The sequence below is a fragment of the Pongo abelii genome, chromosome 9 (assembly GCF_028885655.2).
Source record: "Pongo abelii isolate AG06213 chromosome 9, NHGRI_mPonAbe1-v2.0_pri, whole genome shotgun sequence".
NCBI classification, from domain to species: Eukaryota; Metazoa; Chordata; class Mammalia; order Primates; family Hominidae; genus Pongo; species Pongo abelii.
The window spans coordinates 68,237,249-68,260,089 of record NC_071994.2 but is presented as its reverse complement, the minus strand read 5'-3'; the positions used below and the strand labels follow the sequence as shown (position 1 = coordinate 68,260,089).

The 22,841-nt window shown below is 45.0% G+C and overlaps 1 protein-coding gene and 1 long non-coding RNA gene across 13 annotated transcripts in view; one reads left to right on the top strand and one right to left on the bottom strand.

Moving 5' to 3' along the window:
- The window catches only part of SCUBE2 (signal peptide, CUB domain and EGF like domain containing 2), a 115,903-nt gene that overhangs the window by 42,464 nt on the left and 50,598 nt on the right, over nt 1-22,841 (bottom strand). For 7 of the 12 annotated variants that reach the window (XM_054524696.2, XM_054524697.2, XM_054524698.2 and 4 more), the window contains 10 exons: nt 20,273-20,398; nt 17,614-17,730; nt 16,818-16,907; nt 11,357-11,473; nt 10,254-10,376; nt 6,759-6,875; nt 4,581-4,703; nt 4,043-4,159; nt 3,690-3,776; nt 1,599-1,703 (listed from right to left, as the gene is read on the bottom strand). In XM_054524696.2, coding sequence (XP_054380671.1) covers nt 1,599-1,703; nt 3,690-3,776; nt 4,043-4,159; nt 4,581-4,703; nt 6,759-6,875; nt 10,254-10,376; nt 11,357-11,473; nt 16,818-16,907; nt 17,614-17,730; nt 20,273-20,398 — 1,122 coding nt within the window. The remainder of the gene's footprint in view (nt 1-1,598; nt 1,704-3,689; nt 3,777-4,042; nt 4,160-4,580; nt 4,704-6,758; nt 6,876-10,253; nt 10,377-11,356; nt 11,474-16,817; nt 16,908-17,613; nt 17,731-20,272; nt 20,399-22,841) is intronic. The other 5 variants (XM_002822047.5, XM_054524700.2, XM_054524701.2 and 2 more) reach the window with 3 other exon arrangements.
- Nucleotides 10,557-15,593, top strand: LOC134762097 (uncharacterized). Its single transcript, XR_010141726.1, has 3 exons — nt 10,557-10,690; nt 11,324-11,484; nt 15,484-15,593. It is a non-coding gene; the product is annotated as an uncharacterized LOC134762097 (long non-coding RNA).

Genomic DNA, 22,841 nt, shown 5'->3' with positions numbered 1-22,841 from the left:
AGATTCTCATTTTAAATCTTTTTCCCTTTCAATGTTTCCATATGTATTTTTTTAACTTTTCATTTTGAAATAAGTAGATTTATAGAAAAGTTGCTAAGATAGTATAGAGTTCCCACATAACCTTCACTCAGTCTCCCCTAACGTTAACATCATACATTTATCAAAACTAAGACATTAACACTAGTATAATCCCATTAAGTAAACTATAGGCCAAGTCTATTTTTATCATTGTATATATTTTATTTCATTCTATTGAGATAGGGTCTCTCTCCGTCGCCCAGGCTGGAGTGCAGTGGTGTCAACACAGCTCACTGCAGCCTCAACCTCCTGGGCTCAAGTGATCCGCCCGCCTTGGCCTCCTGAGTAGCTGGGACTACAGGCACGAACCACTAGGCCCGGCTAATTGTTTTATAGTTTTTGTAGAGATGGGGTTTTGTCATGTTGCCCAGGCTGCTCCCGAACTCCTGAACTCAAGCAATCTGCCTGCCTTGGCCTCCAAAGTGCTGAGATCACAGGTATGAGGCACCACGACTGGTTCAAATCTACTTTTAAGCAATGGCCCCTCCCTCCACCCCTGAGGTTTAAAAGTATAAATGCTCACTATGGTTAATTTGGAAAATGCAGAAAAAAAATTAAAATTACCCATCATCCTCCCACTCAGATGTAACCACTACTAATGATATGGTGAGTTTTCTTTCTGTTTCTTCTACCACAGTTTTTCTTACACAATTTGGATTGTATTAGATATACAAAATGTTTCTCTCCTGCTTTACATCTCAGCATTATAACAAGACCATTTTCCTGCGTCATTAAACATTCTTGGAAAACATAGAATTAATAGCTGCATAATATTCCATCAAATGGAGGTACCAAGTGACTTAAAATTACTTACTTAAAATAGGTAGTCAAAAGTGACTAGAGTGAGCTTTAGGTTTATTTGTCTGTGTGATTTGAGAGTAGATTGGGAAAAGAAGCCTCCCCAATACATGAATCCTGATCCTTTTTATTTTTAATTTCCAAAAGAATTCTATAAAATAATACTGGAAATGTGTGTTGGGAAAGAAAAAGGAATGTTAGATTCTGCCCTTCTCAATAAGGCCAGTTCTACTTGGATGGTTTTTGCTTTGCTGAAGCCAATGGGGTCACAGCTTCCAAAAACTAGACCCAGCAGGAAAGATGGATATTAGATCTTTGTTCATCAAAGTTATCCTTTCTGAGCCAAACCTTTTTTCATTTCTTTGGCTTATATTTCAAGCAAAATCTGAGATCTAGAAAATTTAACCCAATATGATCACAAATTGCTAATTCATCTGAAGCCCTTATTGACTTCTGTGAACTCGTGGGTTTCCCCAGAGCCTCACCAACTATACCATGCAAAGGAAGCCCCGAAGTGTGACCCCAGAACTACACAAGCTGCTAGGTTATGCTCTTCTTCCTCTTGAGATGAGTCCCTGGAAGTTCTGGATGGTTCAGTTCCATCTGCAGTGTGCTTGGATCGGCTGGACAGCCCCTGGCCCCCATGGACTTCCAGCTCGGCTGGCTGCAGGCCCCTTCCCACATGCAGGCAAGCTCCCTACACCAACCATCTGATTCCATACCTGGTAGTGCTGGTCGCAGACCCTCGGGAAACAGCTCAGCCTTTTTCAAACTACACTTGCCTTCATTTAGCTTAAAGGTTACACTTGTCCTGATGGTGGCGACATCTTCAGAAAGAAACAAGTGAGAGATGTTACCTTCAGAGGCAAAGGAATGGAGACACCAGATGGGAAGCAGCAAGCTGTCCATTGGCGGCTCCCACCACATACAGCACACCCTGAGCCCCTCTCCTACCCTGAGGCCAAGAGTGGCTTAGATCATGGAGTGCCCATTGCCCTGGACTGGGGCCACCAGGAGCCTCCTAAAATTGCAGTTACCACCTCATGTGAAGAGCAAATCCAGTGTTCAAATATAACAGAGGCCAGCCTGGCCAACATGGTGAAACCCCATCTCTACTAAAAATACAAAAATTAGCCGGGCATGGTGGCACATGCCTGTAATCCCAGCTACTCGGGAGGCTGAGGCAGGAGAATTGCTTGAACCCAGGAGGTGGAGGTTGCAGTGAGCTGAGATTGCACCACTGCACTCTAGCCTAGGCAACAGAGTGAATGAGACTCCATTTCAAACAAACAAAAAAAAATTATCTCTATCTATCTATCTATCTATCTATCTATCTATCTATCTATCTAAAACTGAGGGTCAAAAATAGCCTCCACGGTGAAATAAAACATGAAGTCATTTTTGTGCCTTCCTGAGAAAGAAGGCCAGAATCCCCCAGTTCAAATCTGGATAAGCCCGTTTGGCGAAATGGTGAAGGGCAGATTTTCCTAAACAAGCCTGTCGTGGGAGGACAGGGCTGAGGGAGCTGTCGTTCCAGACACAGATGGCACTCACTAAACATGGCTAGGCTCTGAGGTCTGAGAGGGAGTGAGGGTCCCACTTTGAAGGCCTGATGTGCAAAATTCTGTTCTCCTCCCAGGGTCAGTCAGTCTTAACCATACGGTAGGTTCTGGAGTCAATGCCCTATAGCTCTTTTAAGTTGTGGTGAGAACTTGAGCAAGTTACTTAATCTCCCTAAGCTTCAGTGTCCTCATCTGTAAAATAGGCATAATTATAGTACCTATATTACCAGGCTGTTGTAAGGATAAAATGAGATAATGCATTTAAAAAAAGGAAAATGTTTAGCTCCTTGCCTGGTACATAGTGATAACTGCATAGCTATTAGCTATTTGCTTGCCCACCCTTGGGGTGGCCCAAATCACCAAGGAACTGTCACTGAGGGATTTGGTGAAACAGACCATGATGTATGCCCTGGCTGAGTCCAAACGTGCATTGAAAGGGGCAGTGAAGGATAGTGCTTGAGACTCTGGACCCAGACTGCCTGGGTTCAAATCCCGGCTCCCCTATTTCTTATCTAAACCACTTTGAGTAAGTTATTTCACCTCTCTGAGCCTCAGTTTCTTCATCTGGTTAATGAGAATAATAGTAAAATTTCCCCAGAGGGTTGTAGTATGGCTTAAGTCAGTTAATACATGTACTATGGTAGCTGGCATATTTGAATTGCTCAGTCAACACATGCAAGCTGTACTGTCTTGCTTTGAGTCTCTAGCTTTGCTCATATATGTTATATGAACATCAGGATGTAATATGAACCTCATTCAGGTGTTCTGATGACATAATGACAAAGGCGTCTATATCCGGGAGGACACAGCCTCCTAAAAACCTTGGATTTCATTCTTCATCTTTTGACAAACAGGAAAGGGTTTGGGCCCCTTTCTCGGCACAGAATCCCTGCTGCCCCTGCTTTGCCTATTTCTATCCACACCATGTGCCCCAGGCACATTCCCTGGGCCTTTGAGGTGCTCTGGAGTACAGCCTGCTGGTCCTGGAGTTCTGTGGGCCTCTGCCCAGGATGATGACCCACCAGGGCTGACCACACCCTCCTAACACACAGTGGCCACGCAGTAAGTATCTGTTACATGGGAGAGTCACATTCCGGGCACCAGGACTGCAGGCAACAACACCCTGGAACATGCTCACAGCATCAAGGAAATTAAGAGAAAAAAAAGCCAACGTCCAAGAACAGCACCCCATGAATGAAGCCCCTTGAACACAGTGAGCCCCCAGAGAGAACACGCAGATTTGGTAATTACCCCCAAAAGCAGAGTCATTTGATTTTTGTTGTTTGTTCCTGAGAGGAGAGGAAGAGCCGCAGGTGACAGAGTAGGCCCCTTGCAGTCCTGACAGACAGAATGTGAATTGTCAAATGCATAAGCAAGGTCACAGGCTATGCTGGTAGCAGCTAAACTCTCCCCACACCCCACTCCACATGGGCCACTAGAAAAATGCCCAGCATATGGGGTCTCAAAGCATGGACCTCTCAAAGCATGGTGGTCGGGGCATCTGGTGGAGGACCTGGAAGCCCTTTGAGGGAATCTAACACCTGGAGGCCAGAGAGGCCTGGCCCCAGCGTGAGCACCTGCCCCGGGAACTGGGCCCCACTCACCTGAAGAGAGGTGAATGCCAGAGTGACATCTGAGGAAGCACCCGTCTCCTCCACCACTCTTACCGCAGTGCAGGGACACACGGGGTGACACACTTGTGGGCAGGAGCCCCTTCACTTCTAGACAGGACAAAACAGACACTTACAGAAAGAGAAGGACATTTCCAAGTGTGACAAGGATGTTTGAGTCCCATGCACCAAAGGCCCCAAGAAAAGAAGGTAGAGCTGATGCCCGGCACAGAACATAGATGCTAGGCCTTATTCCCACCAAGGGAAAGGAGCCCCTGATACGCCATTTCTTCATGCAGAAAAGCAACCAGGAAAACAGAAGTGAGTTCCAACCTACACAGAAGCACAGAAGGAAACACCAAAGATCCTGCAAAGTATCTCCTGTTTTTGAACTATTTAAAGAACAGTTGCTGCAGCTGGTGGGGAAGTCAGTGGAGGGACGGTCAGGTGGGACGTGGGAGCACGCAGAACTGCACTGCCTCTGGGCCAGTGGCCAGCCTGCTGTCTGAGTCTGTGCCTCAGTTCCCCTTACCCACACAGTCTTTTTTATTCCAGTGGAGCTTGTACCCAGGGTGGCACTGGCATTCATAGCTGCCCACTGTGTTCACACAGACCTGCTGACAGCCTCCGTTGTTGACGCTGCACTCATTGGTGTCTGTGGAACAAAATACTCTCCTGTCATAGCAGCCTGTCACTGAATGGGCTGACATGGTCCCTCCCTTGAGGAAGGAGCAGCAGGGGAGTCACAAGGTTGAAACGCACTAACCAAAGGAAGATGCTGAATGCCATTAGCATGAGCGCTCGGCACCAGCTGACTGCACACCCCACTCCCCACCCAGCAAATTTCCTGGCAGGAGGCTCAATAGGGCCTTCTCAAGCTCCATTTTTTCTTTTTTTTTTTTTGAGATGGAGTTTTGCTCCTGTCACTCAGGCTGGAGTGCAGTGGCACTATCTCGGCTCACTGCAACCTCCGCCTCCCAGCTTCAAGCAATTCTTCTGCCTCAGACTCCCAAGCAGCTGGGATTACGGGCATGTGCCAACACGCCTGGCTAATTTTTGCATTTTTAGTAGAGATGGGGTTTCACCATCTTGGCCAGGCTGGTCTGGAACTCCTGGCCTCAGGTGATCCACCTGCCTTGGCCTCCCAAAGTGCTGGGATTACAGGTGTGGGCCACCACACCCAGCCTCAAGCTCCATTCTTGACCAATCCATTCCTCCATTAGCAACACTCAGAAGGATCCGTACTCTACTTTCAGATGTCCAAACTCAGACACTGCACAGACTTCTACTTTAAAACTCTACCATCCTTCTGAGCTGCCTAGCAAGGGAGGCAGACAGAACTGGGACTCCCTGTTTAACCATTTACATAGTTGAGGCACAGAGAAAGGGAAGTGACTACACTAATTCCCATCAACCTGAGACTGAGTCCAGGTCAAAAGGTGGCTCCACCTAAACCCAGACATACATCCATACTCAGGGTACATTTCCTCGAGGTTTCCTGATGGACTGGGAAGAGTATGTCTTTGGCCATGCCAAGGATGTGTTGAAAGGGAGAAGGGAGATAACTGTCAGTAGCATATCACTAGTGTGTGTGTGTGTATATATATATATATATATATATATATATATATATATTTTTTTTTTTTTTTTTTTTTTTTTTTTTTTTTTTCAGGTGGAGTTTCGCTCTTATTGCCCAGGCTGGAGTGCAATGGCGCAACCTCGGCTCACTGCAACCTCCACCTCCCGGGTTCAAGCAGTTTTCCTGCCTCAGCTCCCAAGTAGCTGGGATTACAGGCATGCGCCACCACGCCCGGCTAATCTTGTATTTTTAGTAGAGACGGGGTTTCTCCATGTTGGTTAGGCTGGTCTCGAACTCCCGACCTCAGGTGATCCGCCCACCTTGGCCTCCCAAAGTTCTGGGATTACAGCCGTGAGCCACCACGCCCAGTATATCCATTCTTCTAAAGCGCAAGACACAAGGACTGGGCAGGAAGTATTTAAGTCAGTGGTTCCCAAATCCTGTAGATCCTCAGGAAGATGACCTTGGAAGCCCTAGACATTCTGAATTGGAATCTGAACCTGTATTCTCAAAGATTGCTGGGTGAATCTGATGGCTGGGGGAGTGGAGTGGGAGTTAGTTGGTAACAAATCCAGTTTATGGCATAGCCTGCTTGACCATGAGGTTATGAGACATGAGAACATGTTGCAAAATGGGCACAGAGTGGAGAGAGAAACTTCATAGTTCTGCTTCCAGCTCAAAGACCTAGTTGTGGGACTCAAACCAAGGCTTTGCAGCCAGTTCCTATGCACAGCAGGGCTGTGGAATTGGTGGGTGCCCACCAAGCCTCTCTGAGGACTGTGACTTTACTATCTGCTGGGATGTTCCAACAGATAGGGTATCAGCTCCTGAGATACCCTTCCACTCTCTGAATACAGCCGCAAGTCAATCAAGTCGATAGAGAATTCACAGCTGGAAGAGCTCAGTTCTTCTCTCTGCTCCATTTCACACTTGGTGTGTTAAAGGGATACATGTGGGGAAATTTCCTTTAGCAGATCCTTCTCTCAAGTTGATGGACTCACCGCTATTGTTCAGGGACTGCAATGTACCTTTCATCCCCCAATGTAGGAAAGCAAACCTCAGGGGTAGGCCCTGCTCCTCTCCAGGCCCAGCCTCATTCCCCTCCCAACTTGACAGGGGCAGTCTGCTCACCTCCACAGTGGGTGAAGCCATACAAGGTGTACCCTCGGTTGCAAGCACAAGCAAATGTGCCAGGGTGGTTGATGCAGCTGTGGTCACAGGTCCTATCCAAAGAGCACTCATCCACATCTGTAATGGTCAAAGGGAGAGGGGAGCTGAAACCCACTCTGAGGGATGACTGAAGAATAGGTTTATGATAAATACCAGTTGCTGACCAACACCAAAAACAATACACACAGGGTAAAAGACATTATCTATCCATTCTCCTCCCTCACTTGTGTTAAAGAAAGTGTGGAGCAGCCCACAAGAAGTATACTGACTGCCGGGGCCCTCATTTCCACATGCTGCTGCAAACTGCACTTCCCTCAAAGCTCAGTCGGTCTCTTTCACCCACGCGTACTTGCAGGGCTAATTTAAAATGTTTAAATGAAGCCAAATGAGATAACATACCTAAAAAGGGTTTTGTAAGCTACAGATGCTAGCTATGCATTTTTATTGTCATATAACTATTAGTAAAACAGCAATAGTAATTTATTAACTACGGCAAATTGAATGGAGAAAACACTTGGTTTGGAGGTAAATCTAGTTCCCATCCCTTTCTTATTTTCTCAGAATTAGTCTTCTGGCCCCAAAAGGACAGTTAATCCTAGGTTTTAATGCCCTCTGCACTGAAAGAATGCATTAATACTAATATCCTCAGTAATTTTCTCTTTGCAGACCCTGAAATGTGGTAGTTCAGCTCTACATTGGATCCTCTTGGCTGATGCCTTGGTTTTGCTCCTCCCCTATGTGCCAGTCCCATGTGTCTGCTAGCCTCCTGGTTCAGTGTGGAAGCCTCCTCGGCTGCAGCGGGGGTCATACACAGCAGCCTCAGGAGGCTGCATTTGTCCATCTCATCATCTCTTTTCCCTGGGTCTGGCCCTCAACCTCTTTCTTGTAGGCTGGAATTTGAGTGCTTCACTCCCTGAACTCTGGAGGATTTTAACATAGTTACAACTTGTGTCTCCAAATGGATAAACCAGGACCAGTGCCGCACTCAGTCGAAGCCAACTAGACCACTGCTAGACCACTTTTTTCAACACCGAGTGTGCCATGAGAAACTATGTTAATAAAAAGCAAAAATGTGGAAGGAACAGGAAGAATGAAAAAGCAAAATAAAAAAGGGCAAATTCTTGCAAAACCTCTTCATCCCTAGCTTTTCCCAGAAATCCTGGCATTTCTTCAGTATATTTGTTCTGTGCAAATATTTGTTCTACCAAGACCGATCAGTGAAAAATGAGAAAAACCTAGTTTCTTCCCTAGGAATTGATGCCATTTTATGAAATCTGTTATTAATATCAGCCAGTTGTCGAGAAAGTGGACTCGTTCAGTAGCTGACTTTGGCTGCTCAGTATGGGCTTTTGCTTTGCCAAAAATAATGAGATCACTTTTCTAATTCCTTTTTAATGTGTTTACACAGCTTCAACAGTATTGCCTGCTCTATACACTAGAAAACATTATGTGGAACAGCAAATTTGCTTTCCAAGTCAAACTGAAGAAAACCACACAATAATTAACTGGAATTAACTTACTGAATTTAAAGCGGAATATACTTGAACTGCCTGACAAATTATGCATTAAGAACAAACCAAGAGAAAAACAAAACAAACATCACACCATAATATTTTTTTAAAAAGGTAATGCTACATCTTTGTTATCTAAGGTGAAATCTGATATTCTGATTTTTATTTGTGAGTTTTTTGTTTTTTTTTTTTTTTTTGAGATGGAGTCTCGCTCTATCCCCCAGGCTGGAGTGCATGGGCATGATCTCGACTCACTGCAACCTCTGCTTCCTGGGTTCAAGCGATTCTCGTGTCTCAGCCTCCTGAGTAGCTGGGATTACAGGTGCCCGCCACCACGCCCTCCACCATGCCCCCACCTAATTTTTGTATTTTTAGTAGAGACGGGGTTTTGCCGTGTTGGCCAGACGGGTCTCAAACTCCTGGCCACAAGTGATCGACCTGCCTCAGCCTCCCAAAGTGCTGAGATTACAGTGTGAGCCACCACACCTAGCCTAATTCTGAGATTTCTAACAAAATAAATTAGTCCTTATTCCCAAAAATGCAGCAAGAATACATTACAGCACATCTTTCCTGAGAACTTCTTCTGCATATCAAAGGGAAGGTGCTCATCTAAAAATAGAAAACAGCTTTCCCCCACCCAAAACAGCTACTAATACTAACAACAACTGCTACCTAGAGAAGTCTCCTTGCTGCAGCCCTTATATGGGAAGGATGTGTTTGAGAAGGGATCTGAAATCCTCTCTAAGGATCAATAAGCATCTCCTCCCCACAAGCCCTCCCCCTCCCTCTCTGCCTTCCCTCTCTTCAAAGATCAAAGGCTGATCATTTAAAACAAGTGCTGGGTCAGGTGCGGTGGCCCACGCCTGTAATCCCAGCACTTTGGGAGGCCTAGGAGGGCGGATCACCTGAGGTTAGGAATTTGAGACCAGCCTGGCCAACACAGTGAAACCCTGACTCTACTAAAAATTCAGAAATTGGCCAGACACAGTGGCTCACACCTGTAATCCCAGCACTTTGGGAGGCCGAGGCAGGCAGATCACGAGGTCGAAGTTCAAGACCAGCCTGACCAACATAGGGAAACTCCGTCTCTACTAAAAATGCAAAAATTAGCCGGGTGTGATGGTGCGCACCTGTAGTCCCAGATACTCAGGAGGTTGAGGCAGGAGAATCGCTTGAACCTGGGAGGCGGAGGTTGCAGTGAGCCAAGATAGCTCCACTGCACTCCAGCCTGAGTGACAGAGCGAGACTCTGTCTCAAAAAAAAAAAAAAAAAATTCAGAAATTAGCTGAGCGTGGTGGCAGATGCCTGTAATCCCAGCTACTCGGGAGGCTGAGGCAGGAGAATTGCTTGAACCCAGGAAGGCGGAGGTTGCAGTAAACCAAGATGGTGCCACTGCACTCCAGCCTGGGCAATAGAGTTAGACTCTGTCTCAAAATAAATAAATAAATAAATAAATAAAAAACAAGTGCTGTAAGAAAGAGACCAATTGGTACATAATCTTGATCATGGGTTAACTCCAAGTTTTTGCTAGGAAGGTATGTTAACTAAATCTACAGACTTTTGCCACCAACTTTTGTGATAAATTCAATAACATTAAAGGAAATTTTAGAAAAGGAAAATTATTCATAATCTCAGCACCCCACTGGAACCCTGTTTGCATTCTGTTTTCCATTCCATTTCTAGCAGTGAGCTCTGCTGTCATCATATCAATGAGTTCTTTCAGGTGTTCTCTAACCATTAACAGCTTAATTTCCAAATACACCTGTGAGCTACATCAGTGTTTTTATTCTACCTAATAGAGGAAATGAGTGAAGCCTAGGATGGAGATTGGATTAGTGGCCCTGTCAAGAAGCCTGACAAGCCAGTCTCTGCCAGGAGGGCGCTACGTTCTCTCTGCTCCAACCTGTGGGCCATTGCGCAGCACAGCTATGTTTTCAGCACATACCTTGGCAAGACTTCTCATCTGTTAATAATTTAAATCCTTTCTTACAGCTGCAGTCAAAACTGCCCACAGTGTTTTTGCAGAAATGATCACAACCTCCATTGCGGGTATGGCACTCATCAATATCTGCAACAGGAAAGCATTGGGCATATCAGAGAGCAATACTTGCCTCATTTCCCACAACTCCCTGAAGGGCCATGGTGTGTGTTCATTAGTCTCTGAAATTAAGAAAAAGACTCACAAAAGCATTTAGGAATGTTTGCTGATGTTTTTAACCTTATACATGTTTTCTTATCTGGCTTAACCAGTTTTGAAAGACAAGTGTTTCATCGTCTTGAGAACGCTGACTTATGATGCCCTTGATTGGCATTAAGGAAACAAACTCTGGGAAAGAATGATGATGTCCTGTTATATTCCCATCTTTGTATTGCTCTCTCAAGGTAAGATGGGTCCCTTTAGTACACTGTATTCAAGTTTAATGATTAAAGCTATAAAGGACTACAGCATTTATTTTGGCAAATTACACAATGATCAAATAGCCTCAATGTTTTCAAATGATTCCTGATACTCAATCTTATCTTTTCCCAGTTTCGTCTGGCAATTGGTTATCTATTTTTTATCATGCTAAAGGGCTAATCCTTTGTACTCTTGCCCATGAAATACGAGCAAGTCATTGGGGTCGCTCTTCATCAGTAAAAGTTAATGGTACAGTTATTCATTAAGTCCTCTGGATAATCATCTTGACTGTTATTTACATAATAATCTCTAGGCTATTATGTATGATATGTTGATATTATCTCCTGCAAATGAATGCTTCCTTTAACTGCCTTTTTCTAATAAGGCCACTGTCTGAAATGAATTATTTGATGCTTGTAGAGGCTGACCTCCTCAACAATTAGTGTAATTAAGTGTTGGTTCTAATTAAGCTTACTCAATTATAACCTTCCACTAGCCCAGGGGGAAAAAGCTCCCATTGATATGAATCATAAGCAAATCTGGAGTCACGTGGGGTATGGAGGGTATGTTGCCTTTATCCCCATATGTTAGCAGCATGGGTCTTCCCTCCATAACAGGGGACCCAGCCTCCCTGGGGAGGTGAAGGCTACCTTTACACGTCTTCCCATCCAACTGGAGAGTGAATCCAACAGGACAACTGCAGTGGACACCTGTCGAAGTATCCTTACAGGTGCGGTCACAGCCTCCATTGTTGACAGCACACGTTTCTGGCAAGGAGGTAAGAAAAGACAATTAGCTTCCCAAAGAAGTGCTGATACAGCTGACAAAGGTCACAGCCAAGAAGCATGGTGGGGTACTCATGGTTATACCCCAAGTCTCTGCTACCTGCAGATGGGCTAGAGGGAGAGCAGGTGCAGCTCCTCCCACCCACCTAAATGAGTTCTAGTTCCTGAGGAGGATTGTCAGGGTGACCAGAGGGATAAAGATGTCTCCCAATCTGCAGAGCCACTCCCCCTACTGGCAGATTTAAAGCCACTGAAAGTTCCTGCTGATATGCAGCCAGCAACCTAAGTAGGACCACATCTGGCAGGCTAGAGATGAGTGCAGAACAGGGCAAAGGGGATGGTCCTTTCTTAATCTTGAACCTTCTCCTTTCAATATGAGTAATGGGCAAAGCAAGAGTGGGTAAGCTTCGCCGCCCCAACCACTGCCTTGTTGTAGACTACTGGCTTCATCCTTGCAACCGCCAATTTACTCAAATTTGAAGTTTCACTTTCCCTGAAAGGAGAAAGCTGTGTCATAACCACGTGAAAAATAAGCCACAATTGTTAAATTGCAACTATGGAGATGAGGAACAATAAGCAAACAGCCTTCTAGTTCTGTATCTCATACAGTTAGTCCAAGTAATAGACAAGTGCTATTCAACATTCATTGAATTGTTAGCATCTAGGCATCCAGAAACATGATTTTTTTCTACCATAGCTACCTCGCTTTAAAGGCTGGGGGTGGGGGGTGGTGGCGAGGGTGGTGGCTTACCCCTGTAATCCCAACACTTTGGGAGGCTGAGGCAGGAGGATCGCCTGAGCCCAGGGGTTCAAGACCAGCCTGGGCCACATGGTGAGACCCCCATCTCTACACAAATTTTAAAAAATTAGCGAGGCCTGGTGACGCACACCTGTGGTCCCAGCTACTCGGGAGGCTGAAGCAGGAAGATCACTGGAGCCCAGGAGGTCAAGGTTGCAGTGAGCCATGCTCGTGCCACTCCAGCCTGAGCAACACAGCGAGACCCTATCTCAAGAAAAGAAAAGAAAAGAAAAAAAAAAAAGGAACCCTGAAGGGGTCAAGCTTAATCCTAATTAAATATACAGATAGTACATGTATGTTTATCTCTGTTCCTTTCAAAACCTCATGAATATGAGAATAAATGGATTTTTTAAAGTATAAATCCTTAAGGACAAAGAAAATAGAAGAAAAGACAATAGATGAAAGATGTCAAACAGTCTGGAAGTGACATGTTAGCAGGAGAGCAGTATCTGGTGTAGAAGAAAGCTAGATCCTAGCAGTCTGCAGAGGGGGTGCCAACAGCTGGTAAACTCATGTGAGCCCCAGAATCCCAGAAAGACTCAGGAATTGGAGGTATCAAGTTATTCTAGAGGCAGAAATGAGGATGGAGTTAAAAACAGGAAGATTATGGAGAATCTACATATGAAAGAGATAAACCCCAGAGCTCTTCCTTAATTCCACAGTCACGTGACTACCCTTCTCCTTCTCTGGCTATAGCAGAGAAGTCTGGACCAGAGAGGCACCAGGCTCAAGGGCACCAGGAATAGCAGAGGAGGAGAGGGTGGCACCGTCAGGTGAAAGTCTATACCCTGAAAAAGAGATCTCTAACTCTCATCCCTCTTCCCCCAACTGGCAGATTTAAAGCCATTGAAAATTCCAAAAGCTATGTTAAAGTAACAGCCATTGAAAGTTCCAAAAAGCTATGTTGAAACAACACTGCAACCCAGGATGCTAGCAGCCAAGCCTACAGGCAGGTGGCTGAAGGACTCCTCTCCAGCTAAATTGACTGCCCAAGCAAAAAGACCTAACGATATTAGCATTCGAGGATCTCCAGATGAAATGGCTAAGTCACTGCCTCGTCACCCAAACATGAAGCCCACAAATCAATAGAATATCCAATTGGCTTTTTAGTATTTTACTATTAAATATGAAAAAACAGTCAAGAATCACTAGACATTTCTGGAAAGCCTCTAATACGGAATAAATACACCAGATCAAACCAACAGGGAAAAAGAAACCTGGAGGAAACAAAAATAATCTAGAGAACAGAAGAGGAGTTAAAATCTCATAATTAATTTCCTCTGGGAGACAAGAAAAGCATCCATGAAATAAGAGCATGTTCCTAAAACAAAAGGCCAAAGTAAAATTCTTGAAAACTTAAAATATGAAAATGAAAACTTTATCCTGTGGAAAGATTAGAAGAAAAAAATGAAAACTCTCCTAGAAAGTAGAACAAAAATACAAAGGAGAGAAAAGAAAAAGAATAAAAATACAAGGGAGAGAAAAGAAAAAAAAAATTAAAGGGTCAATCCAGGAGTTACAACAGCCAGCTAACAGGAGTTCCGGAGGGAAAGAACAGAGAAAATGGAGTGAAGAAATTTATCAAAGAAGACGGGTGCGGTGGCTCATGCCTGTAATCCCAGCACTTCGGGAGGACGAGACAGGTGGATCACCTGAGGCCAGGAGTTTGAGACCAGCCTGGCCAACATGGTAAAATCGCTTTTCTACTAAAAATACAAAAAAAAATTAGCCAGGCATGGTGGCATGTGCCTGTAGTCTCAGCTACTGGGGAGGCTGAAGCAGGAAAGTCACTTGAACCTGGGAGATGGAGGTTGCAGTGAGCCAAGATTGCACCACTGGACTCCAGCCTGGGTGACAGAACAAGACTCTGTCTCAAAAAAAAAGAAAGAAAAAGAAATTTATCAAAGAAAAAAATGTAAGAAAATTTCTCAGAACCAAGAGACTTGAATGTTCATACTGAAAAGTACTAAAAATAGGTGGGCAAAATTCCACAATAAAGAACATTATTATAAAACTTCAGATCACTGGGAAGGAGGAGAAGATCCTGGAAGCTATCAGAGAGAAGCTTTCACAGGTTTCACACAAAGGATCAAGAATAAAAATGATTTTTTAAATTTTTTTTATTAACTCTGCATTCTTGAAAACAATGGAGCACTAACTTCAAAACAGTGATGGAAAATTCTTTCCAACTCTGAATTCTACACTGAGCCAAATTCTCAATAAAGGGTGCAGGTAGAATATAAAGGCATTTTCAGGCATGCAAATTTTTAAATACCTCTATCTCATTCGCTGGATAAACTAACGAGAGACAAGACATAGGATCCACCCAACAGGAGAGCGGCAAAGGGAATTGTAGGCTGATGGTGAATGACCAGATGAGAGACTTGCACTCAGCCAAGACAGCCAGGCCCTGCTAGGGCAGTCTGGAAGCCTCCGAGGAAACTTTTTCACCAAGAAAATTGATTTGATTAGTTACCTACACTATATTTGAACACATTGAAAAGTGTTTTACAGCTTTGTCAGAAATTTGCAAAAGAATTGGTAAGAGGTACTTAGAAAACTAAGCAAACAAAGAAAATATAGTCATAGCACATTACGTGACTCAGGTGAATCGTATTTAGATATTCAAAGTCAGAATAATGTAAGCACGTAGTATTGATTTAAATTGTGAGACAACTATATTAAGTGTATAGGGAGAGGTCAGATGTGTGTGTGTGTGTGTGTGTGTGTGTGTGTGTGTGTGTGTATTGCAGGGGGAAGCAGTGAGAGCTAAATCCTAGTCTTTCATAATAGGAAGTTAAAAGCTACCATCTAAAACAGACACATCAAGAAATAACTGTAGGGCCAGGCATGAAGGCTCACACCTGTAATCCAAACACATTGGGAGACTGAGGTAGGCAGATCGCTAGAGCCCAGGAGTTCGAGACCAGCCTGAGCAACAGGGCAAAACCCTGTCTCTACAAAAAATACAAATATTAGCCAGGCGCAGTGGCAGATCCCTGTAGTACAGCTACTCAGGAAGCTGAGGTGAGACAATCGCTTGAGCCTGGGAGGCGGACGTTGCAGTGAGATGTGATCACACCACAGCACCCCAGCCTGGGGGCAACAGAGTGAGACTCTGTCTAAAAAAAAAAAAGAAAAGTAAAGTAGAGAAAGAAGAAAAAAATAACTGCATACCCTTCATTTTTTTCAGAAATATGGGGGAGGAGGAGCCAGAAGAAGAAACAGCTCGAAGAATTGACTATTGTTGCCTCTGGCAAATGGGATAAGGAAATGATGAGTTTCATTACAAGCCTAGAAGTAATTAAGTTTCCATGTTACTCATTTGTACTATTTTCACTTAAGACAATGAAAAATTATAATTTCTAAAGAGCAGAAAAGAGCTCAGAAACCTGCTTGGTAACCAGTGGCTGTATGATATGTTGCCTGACCGTTAAATCCAGAAACTGTCAAAAGATGGGTTTTGTTTAGGTCGAGCCAGACTTTCTGCAGAAGGAGTAACGCGCCAAAGGATCTGTCTGACTCTCACCCCCACGGCCACCACCTCTATTTCTGCTCATCTCCAGCTTGACCGCTGGACCTTCAGGCAGGCCTTCCCTTGTCCCACAGCCAAGTGCTGCCCTCTCCATTCATCTCTTCTACCATTATCATCAGCTGAGTCAGAAATAGAAGACTCAGTGGACACAAAAAAAGACTAGCCGCCATTCTGAGCTAGAGGCTGCTTCAGAGGAAGAGAGCTGACTTCACTGACCACCCCCTCAGTCCCAGGCACTGGACTCTGGGCACCTTTCCATATTATTATTTTAACTGAGCATCCCAACTGATATGGTCAGGCTTTATGTCCCCACTCAAATCTCATCCTGAATTATAATCCCCATAATCCCCTTGTGTCACGGGAGAGACCAGGTGGAGGTGATTGGATTATGGGGGCGGTTCCCATGCTGTTTTCACGATAGAGTGACATCATGAGATCTCATGGTTTTACAAGTGTTTGGTAGTTCCTCCTGCATTTATTCTCCTTCCTGCCACCTTGTGAAGAAGGTACCTTGCTTCCCCTTTGCCTTCCACCATGATTGTAAGTTTCCTGGGGCCTCCCCAGCCATGTGGAACTGTGAGTCAGTTAAGCCTCTTTTCTGTATCAATTACCCAGTCTCAGGCAGTTCTTTACAGCAGTATGAAACTGGGCGAATACCCTGGCCCTAAGAGGTAGACTTTATTACATCCATTTCAAAGAAAGACCAAGAGACAGAGCCTCAGGGCAGTTTGCCAAGTCTTACAGCTAGGTGGGTGCTGCATTGGGACGTTAACCTGATTATTCTGATGGCCACGAGACCAAGGGTCTTGCTTGGTTGGTGATTAAGCAACAGCACTGGTGAAGAACAGACACACACCCTGGTTCACAGGAGCTGCTCACCCCGGTCCAGCTGGTCTGAGGGCATGTGGCTCCCAAGTTCAGGTCTGATGCAATAAGTTGGGGAGGGAAAAGGACAATTGCAGTGGCCAAGGAAAGGGAGTGAAGGCACCTACCCATGAGCAGCCGCCGTTTCACCCGTTTATCCCCATCCACCACTGATGTGGCATTGCTCTCTGTCACCTCCAAGATGGTGTCCTCTCGCTCTACAAGAGAAGCAAAAGAGCACAGTTCTCAGACTGAATGAGTTAGATTGCTCATCACCTATACAACTGTGTTTGCTGAAATCCCAGACATAAGAGCATTGAAAGATATGTGACTCTGTTCACGCAATAAAAATGTGTTGTCATAAGGCTCTGTGGGAGACACAGCACATTAAAGGGCCACAGATCCTTAGCAAACATTAAACACGGAAAAGATTTTGGAGTTATATTGCACTGACCAAAGAGACACTAGGGAATGCAAGCTTCAGTCCCCTGAGTCGAGGACAAAAAGAGCCTTGGGCCTGGAAACCTTTAAAATGGAGCTAGTGAAGGACATACCGTGAAGGACAAGGCAGGCATCCTGCCAGAAATATACGGCCCTGGCTCCTGCTGGCCAGAAGTTACAAACAGCTCCAACTTCATGCTGCCCTGGCCTCCTGGGAGGTGTTTTGCCAGTCTCTGGAATACCAGCGTTAGGAGCAGCCTAGTCCAAGAGAGGAGGAAGGGCTTCCCAAGGTCACACAGGGAGAGAGGGGCCTTCCCCACAGGCCTAGACCACTCCCACTGCAGCATGCGAAGCAGCACAGGGCCTGTGGGAGGGCAAATGCACAGGAAACAGCCTGCATCTGTGCTAAACACCATTAAGGGGTAGGGGTAGGGACAGGCAGGCTGCGGCAGACCCTCACTCAGTGTTGGGGTTACCACTCACCAAGGCAGCTCTTCCCATCTGTGTGCATCTTGTACTGTGGATGGCAGCTGCACTCTGGGCCGTCAGCTGTATCTTCACAGGAGTGCTGGCACCCACCGTTCCCATGGTTACAGGTCACTGACAGCAAAATGAATCAACACATAAAGCACTGAGATTTCCACAAACACAGGGCTGTGTTTGCTCCAGAGAAACTCTGATTTTCATTCTGCAAGTATTTGAGCACCTAGTGCATGCCAGGCATGGTGCACGAAAGACATAACTCCAAGTCAGACCCTGTGGTGTCTGTGTAGGCAGATAGTTACAACACAAATTGTAGAAATGCTGAAACACGGGTTTAAACGAAGTCATACGGGAAGAGGGAGATGGGAGAGTTGGGGGAGAGATTTTTATTATATAAGGGAAATTATACCAAGAGATTCTAGACTACTGCTTTGTTCTATCTAGAGAAGTTTACCTATTAATACAGCTTTGGGAAATGCTACAGCACTTTATGCTGGAATAAAACAGACAATATTTAATTTGTACATATATGTCAGAATTTCTCTCATCAGATTCAATCTAGATTAGTTAGAAGGAAGGATAATCACAGGATGATTCTGCACACAATTAATGTGACATTAACTGGTAATTATCAAGACTATATATGAATGTATTGATGATAGGCCAAAAAAAAAAAAACCAACTACAAAACTATCTATTCATCAAACTGTTAACTGTGGTTACCTCTGGCAAGGGAAACGGGAGGGAGGAAACTGCATGTTTTCTTTATATGCTTTGGAGTGTTTGCATTTTACATAGGCCCTTTGTAATTTTTCTAATTCAAAAGAACTAATTACATATTTGTGGTGTCCTGTGATTATAGCTATGTAAAAACTGTGTATGCATATGAACAACAACTAAATAGGAATATGAAAAAATTGAAACAGCTGGTTATGTGGTGAGATTCTAGATCTTAGTTTTTCTTTGTTAATTCCTCAAATGTTAAATAATATATGTTAATGTTAAAAATGTTATGTTAAAAATGTTAATAATGTTAATGTTAAAATATGTTAATTTTAAAATTAAAAAAATGTTAATAATATAACAATATTATTTGAGCAGTGATATCTTAAAGACATTTAAAATCTTTAAAAACAAGCTTACAGGTGCCCCCACCCCGCCCCCTTCAGCAACTGTCCCCTGAAAGACTGTGAAATGTTGAAGGTCTCGCCCCACAGGTGAGTCTCAGAGGGCCTGGGTCTTCCTTTCGAAGATCTGGAGGTGGGAAAATGGTCTCCACTCTGCTAGCTCACTGGAAGCCCTCAGGGACATCCTGACTTTGAGGGTCCCTAAGAGCACATCAGAACCTGTTGCTTGGGTGTGATGGTGGCACCAGCCTTGGCTTGGACAGCTTTGGGGCGGCACTCTGCTTTGTGAGGGAGGCAATGGAGAGAAGTCCCTCACCAGTGAAACTGTCCCCTCATCTCCTACTCACCACAAACCACCATCCCCACCAAATGGCAGGGGTCTTCTGTCCATGGCTTTGGGAAAGTTCCTAAAGGGAACCCCTCAGTGCTTCCCCTGGCATAAATCGTGGTTTAGGAACACCATGAATTGCCAGTGGTTTCCTGTTCCCAGGTGGAGTTTTGTTACTACAATCGTGGTGTGGGAGCTGCGGCTCGATGGTGTAGACCACTCATTTACCCACTCATTAAACACAAGTGTACTGAGCACATCCCGTAGCAGGCACTAGGGGAGGACTGAGAGGAAAAATGAGACAAGGTCCCTGACTTGGAGGGCTCATAGCCGAGGAGACAGACACATCAACACGTAAGTCAACCCAGAGCTATACAGCTGAGCAAAGTGCTGTGGGAGCAAAAGTACAAAATGGCTGCCCTGTCTGAAGCACCCAGGAGGCTTCTGATAGCAGAGGATGGTAGCATGGGATTAAAAGCACAGCTTTAGAGCTAAACAGACCAGGGTTTGAACCCTCATTTGCCACTCATTCCCTGTGTGACCTTGTTGCTTCACCTTCTGTACAACTTTGACAACTGAAAATGAGTGTAATAATACTGAGCTCACAGGGCGGTGCTTGTAAGAATTAAATGGGATATGGCACATCTTGAGACAAGCCTTTGCACAAAATAAATTCCCCACCAAAAGGTAGCTATTATGCTTATCCTTATTAGAAGTTAAACAGAATATTGAAGATTGAGTGAGAGTCCACCACGCCAGGAAGGAAGGAGGGCTTGGGAAAGGCCTGGAGGCATCAAAGAATTTGGGCTGTTCTCCAAAGGCAAAGGGAGTAGTGTCTGCAGAAAGGAGGCGGATGAGGTTTATAAAGGAAGCAGGGCCTGGTGGCAAAGAGCTGTGATTGCCAGATGAGGAAATTTGGTTTTATTCTGTGGGAACAGGGAGAAATGCCCCCCAACATTCACACTCCTTACTCCTGAATTTCATTTCCTCCTGATGAGTTTCTTTTTAAAATATCATTTCCCTTCCCTAAGGGAGACCACCCTTCTGCAGTGAACAAGTACTTGGTAGAGGTCGGTATCCCATGCTAACTGCCTTCCCTGCTGCTGCAGCCGTGCCATGAGGTGGTGCTTCTGAGCTGGGCCACAGAAGGCAGCCTCTGGAATACAACGGTTCCCATGGCAGGTGTGCACTGGCCCATACTTACAGATGCAGTCTCTCTGGTTCTTGGCCAGCTCAAAACCAGGCCTGCACTCACAGGCGACGCTGCCCCTTGGGGCCTCCTTGCAGATGTGACTACAGCCGTGATCCTTATTCATGCAGCTCAGGCCCTCTGAAAAACAGCAGTGTGCAACAGGTGACTAGGCTGTGGTCAGAATCTTGAGCCCTGGGAAAGCGGCAAAGGGCTAAGGGGTGGCCCACAGATCTGTCTGCCTAGGTCTTTATCAGCCCCACATTTGAAAAGTATATGTCATTAAAGTCAACCTAGGCCAATTAATAGACATGAAAAATTTCTTCTGTCACCCAAAAGATATGATGTCTCAACTCTCCTAACGAGTTGGGAGCCTTCCCAATACACTGGAGCTCTCTACTGCATGCAGGATCAGAGCCTGCTGACCCCAGGAACTGGTACTCACGCTCTTATCTTTGCCATGTCTTTACCCAAGAGCTGATCAAGAATGTAAAGAGAAAAGGAGAATCCTCCTAAGAAAATGTGCAGATAGAATGATCAAGATTCTCAATTTTTTCACATACTCTTGAAGATAATTTTCAAAACATTTCAACACCCCTCTCTACCCCCACCAATCCCACCCTTCTGAGGTGAGTGTGACTGTGGCATTTTGGCATCTTCATATGGGCCACATGCCCAGGGATCTGTCTTCTGTGACCACCCTCAACCACTCCCTTGATCCCTCCCTCAGGGCATAAGCCTCTGACAGACAGCATCACACAGCAACAGCAACAAGAACAGAGTGAGGAAGAGAGGAGACAGAGAGAGAGAGAGAGAGAGACAAGGAGGGAGTGTGCTCATGTGTGGTAGCTGCTGTACAATTCTTTTGAGGTATACAATAAATTCTGATTGGGCTCAACCTTGTAGTGTGATGGTGGGAAGGGGAACAGCTGCTTCTGTTCCTGCAGGGCTCGGCACACATCTAAATGAGGGGGCACTAGCAAGGTAACTGCCCGTGTGGTTTACCAGCATTCTGCCTCATCGCAAAACTAATTCTTTGAGATCCTGCTGCCTGCCAGCATCCTGAAGGAGTTCTTTTCATACCCTAGAATATTTTTAAGACATCTGCTCAGTTTATACTTTACTATTAATTACCTGTTCCTATGTTGCTTCTTTGCATTCGTGCAATGTAACTCTAAAACATCTCTGAGAGTAGGGACTTGGTTGTCATTGGCTCTCTACCAACAAGACACTCTAATACTAGTAGGGCACTGTTTTCAACATGAGTACAAAAAGGTTGCTTTCCCTTCTCTAGAATCCAACACCCTTCTATATTGTGCCCCTAAAACCTTAGCCAACAGGTTCTAGTGAAGTCAAAGTTCTCTCTCCAGCTCCTACCCCAGAGCTGTCAAACTGTGCTTAACTGGAACAATTGTTTTAATACAAACAGATGTCATTCCTATTCCAAAAGACAGTGCAAGGGTTAATATATCCCATACTTTCCAGAGTCTCTCATAAAACCCTCTTGCTCTTTTGCCTGACAGTTATGAGCTGCCTGCACTCCAGCACTCAGTCTGCTGGTTGCTGGGATTCATTCATCCATGCCAAGGGTGGCTGTCAATTAACACAGAAAGAGACTTGCACTGGATTGGTGGAAAGCTTTCTTTTGCTCTGGCTGGTAATTCCGAAGATGTGATTTGCACCCCAGCACTGAGATGGCGCGGGAGGTGACAGCTGCCTCTAGAAGCAGTGTCCTGTCTTTCTGAGAAGGCCCAGAAAGCGTTGTGTTTGTCCTTGGGTCAGCAGAGCATGGGAAGTAACTAGTGCTCGGGGGTAAATATAATAGTGCCCAAGAAATGGGGGCAGGAACACCTGGAAAGTACACTCCCAAACAGGCCAGCTGCTGCTGCTTTTTCACTCTGTTTACAAGACTGTTAAGACATTTGCAAAGTGACCTTTACTGCCTCAGAGTAATTCACCTAAAGAAGAAATATTTCATAAGAATGCCTGTATGCCAGATGCCATTGTGATACACAGAGAACCTACCACCTGATGTCCTACCACATCAAGCTACACCTGAAGTTAGCAAGACATAATAGAGACTTAAATGGCTCTGGAAATGCTGACAGCTTTTCAAGAAGTGACCTCAAAGCCTTTCATAGCACCCTGACTTAATGCAAGACCACTGCTGGGGTGAGCAGATTAATCTGTTCCAAACTAGGCAGCCCAGCAAATGGCCCTAGCTCTTTCCAAAATTGGTCTGGTTGTCACATCCGGAACGGTTTGTTCACCAGAAGGGAAACAGCTCAGAAACACTGGAAATCCCCCATTCTGGTGCACCCCAAGATCAGGGCTCCACTGAAGATTATTTCTGGAAACCAAATAAAAATATGCCTTGTGAATTGGGAGGAAAACATGACATAAAACGGGTAACAGGTCCTGCTGAAAGCACAGCCTCCACTTTGCCACCCTGACACCTTCCCCGTTGCCCTGAAAAGGCATCAGTACACCATCTAAATATTCTCAGAACACACAAAAGAGGAGGGCTCATTCTGAGAGCCTGAGCACCCATGAATAGGAACAAAGGCGGGCCGGGGGTGATGTG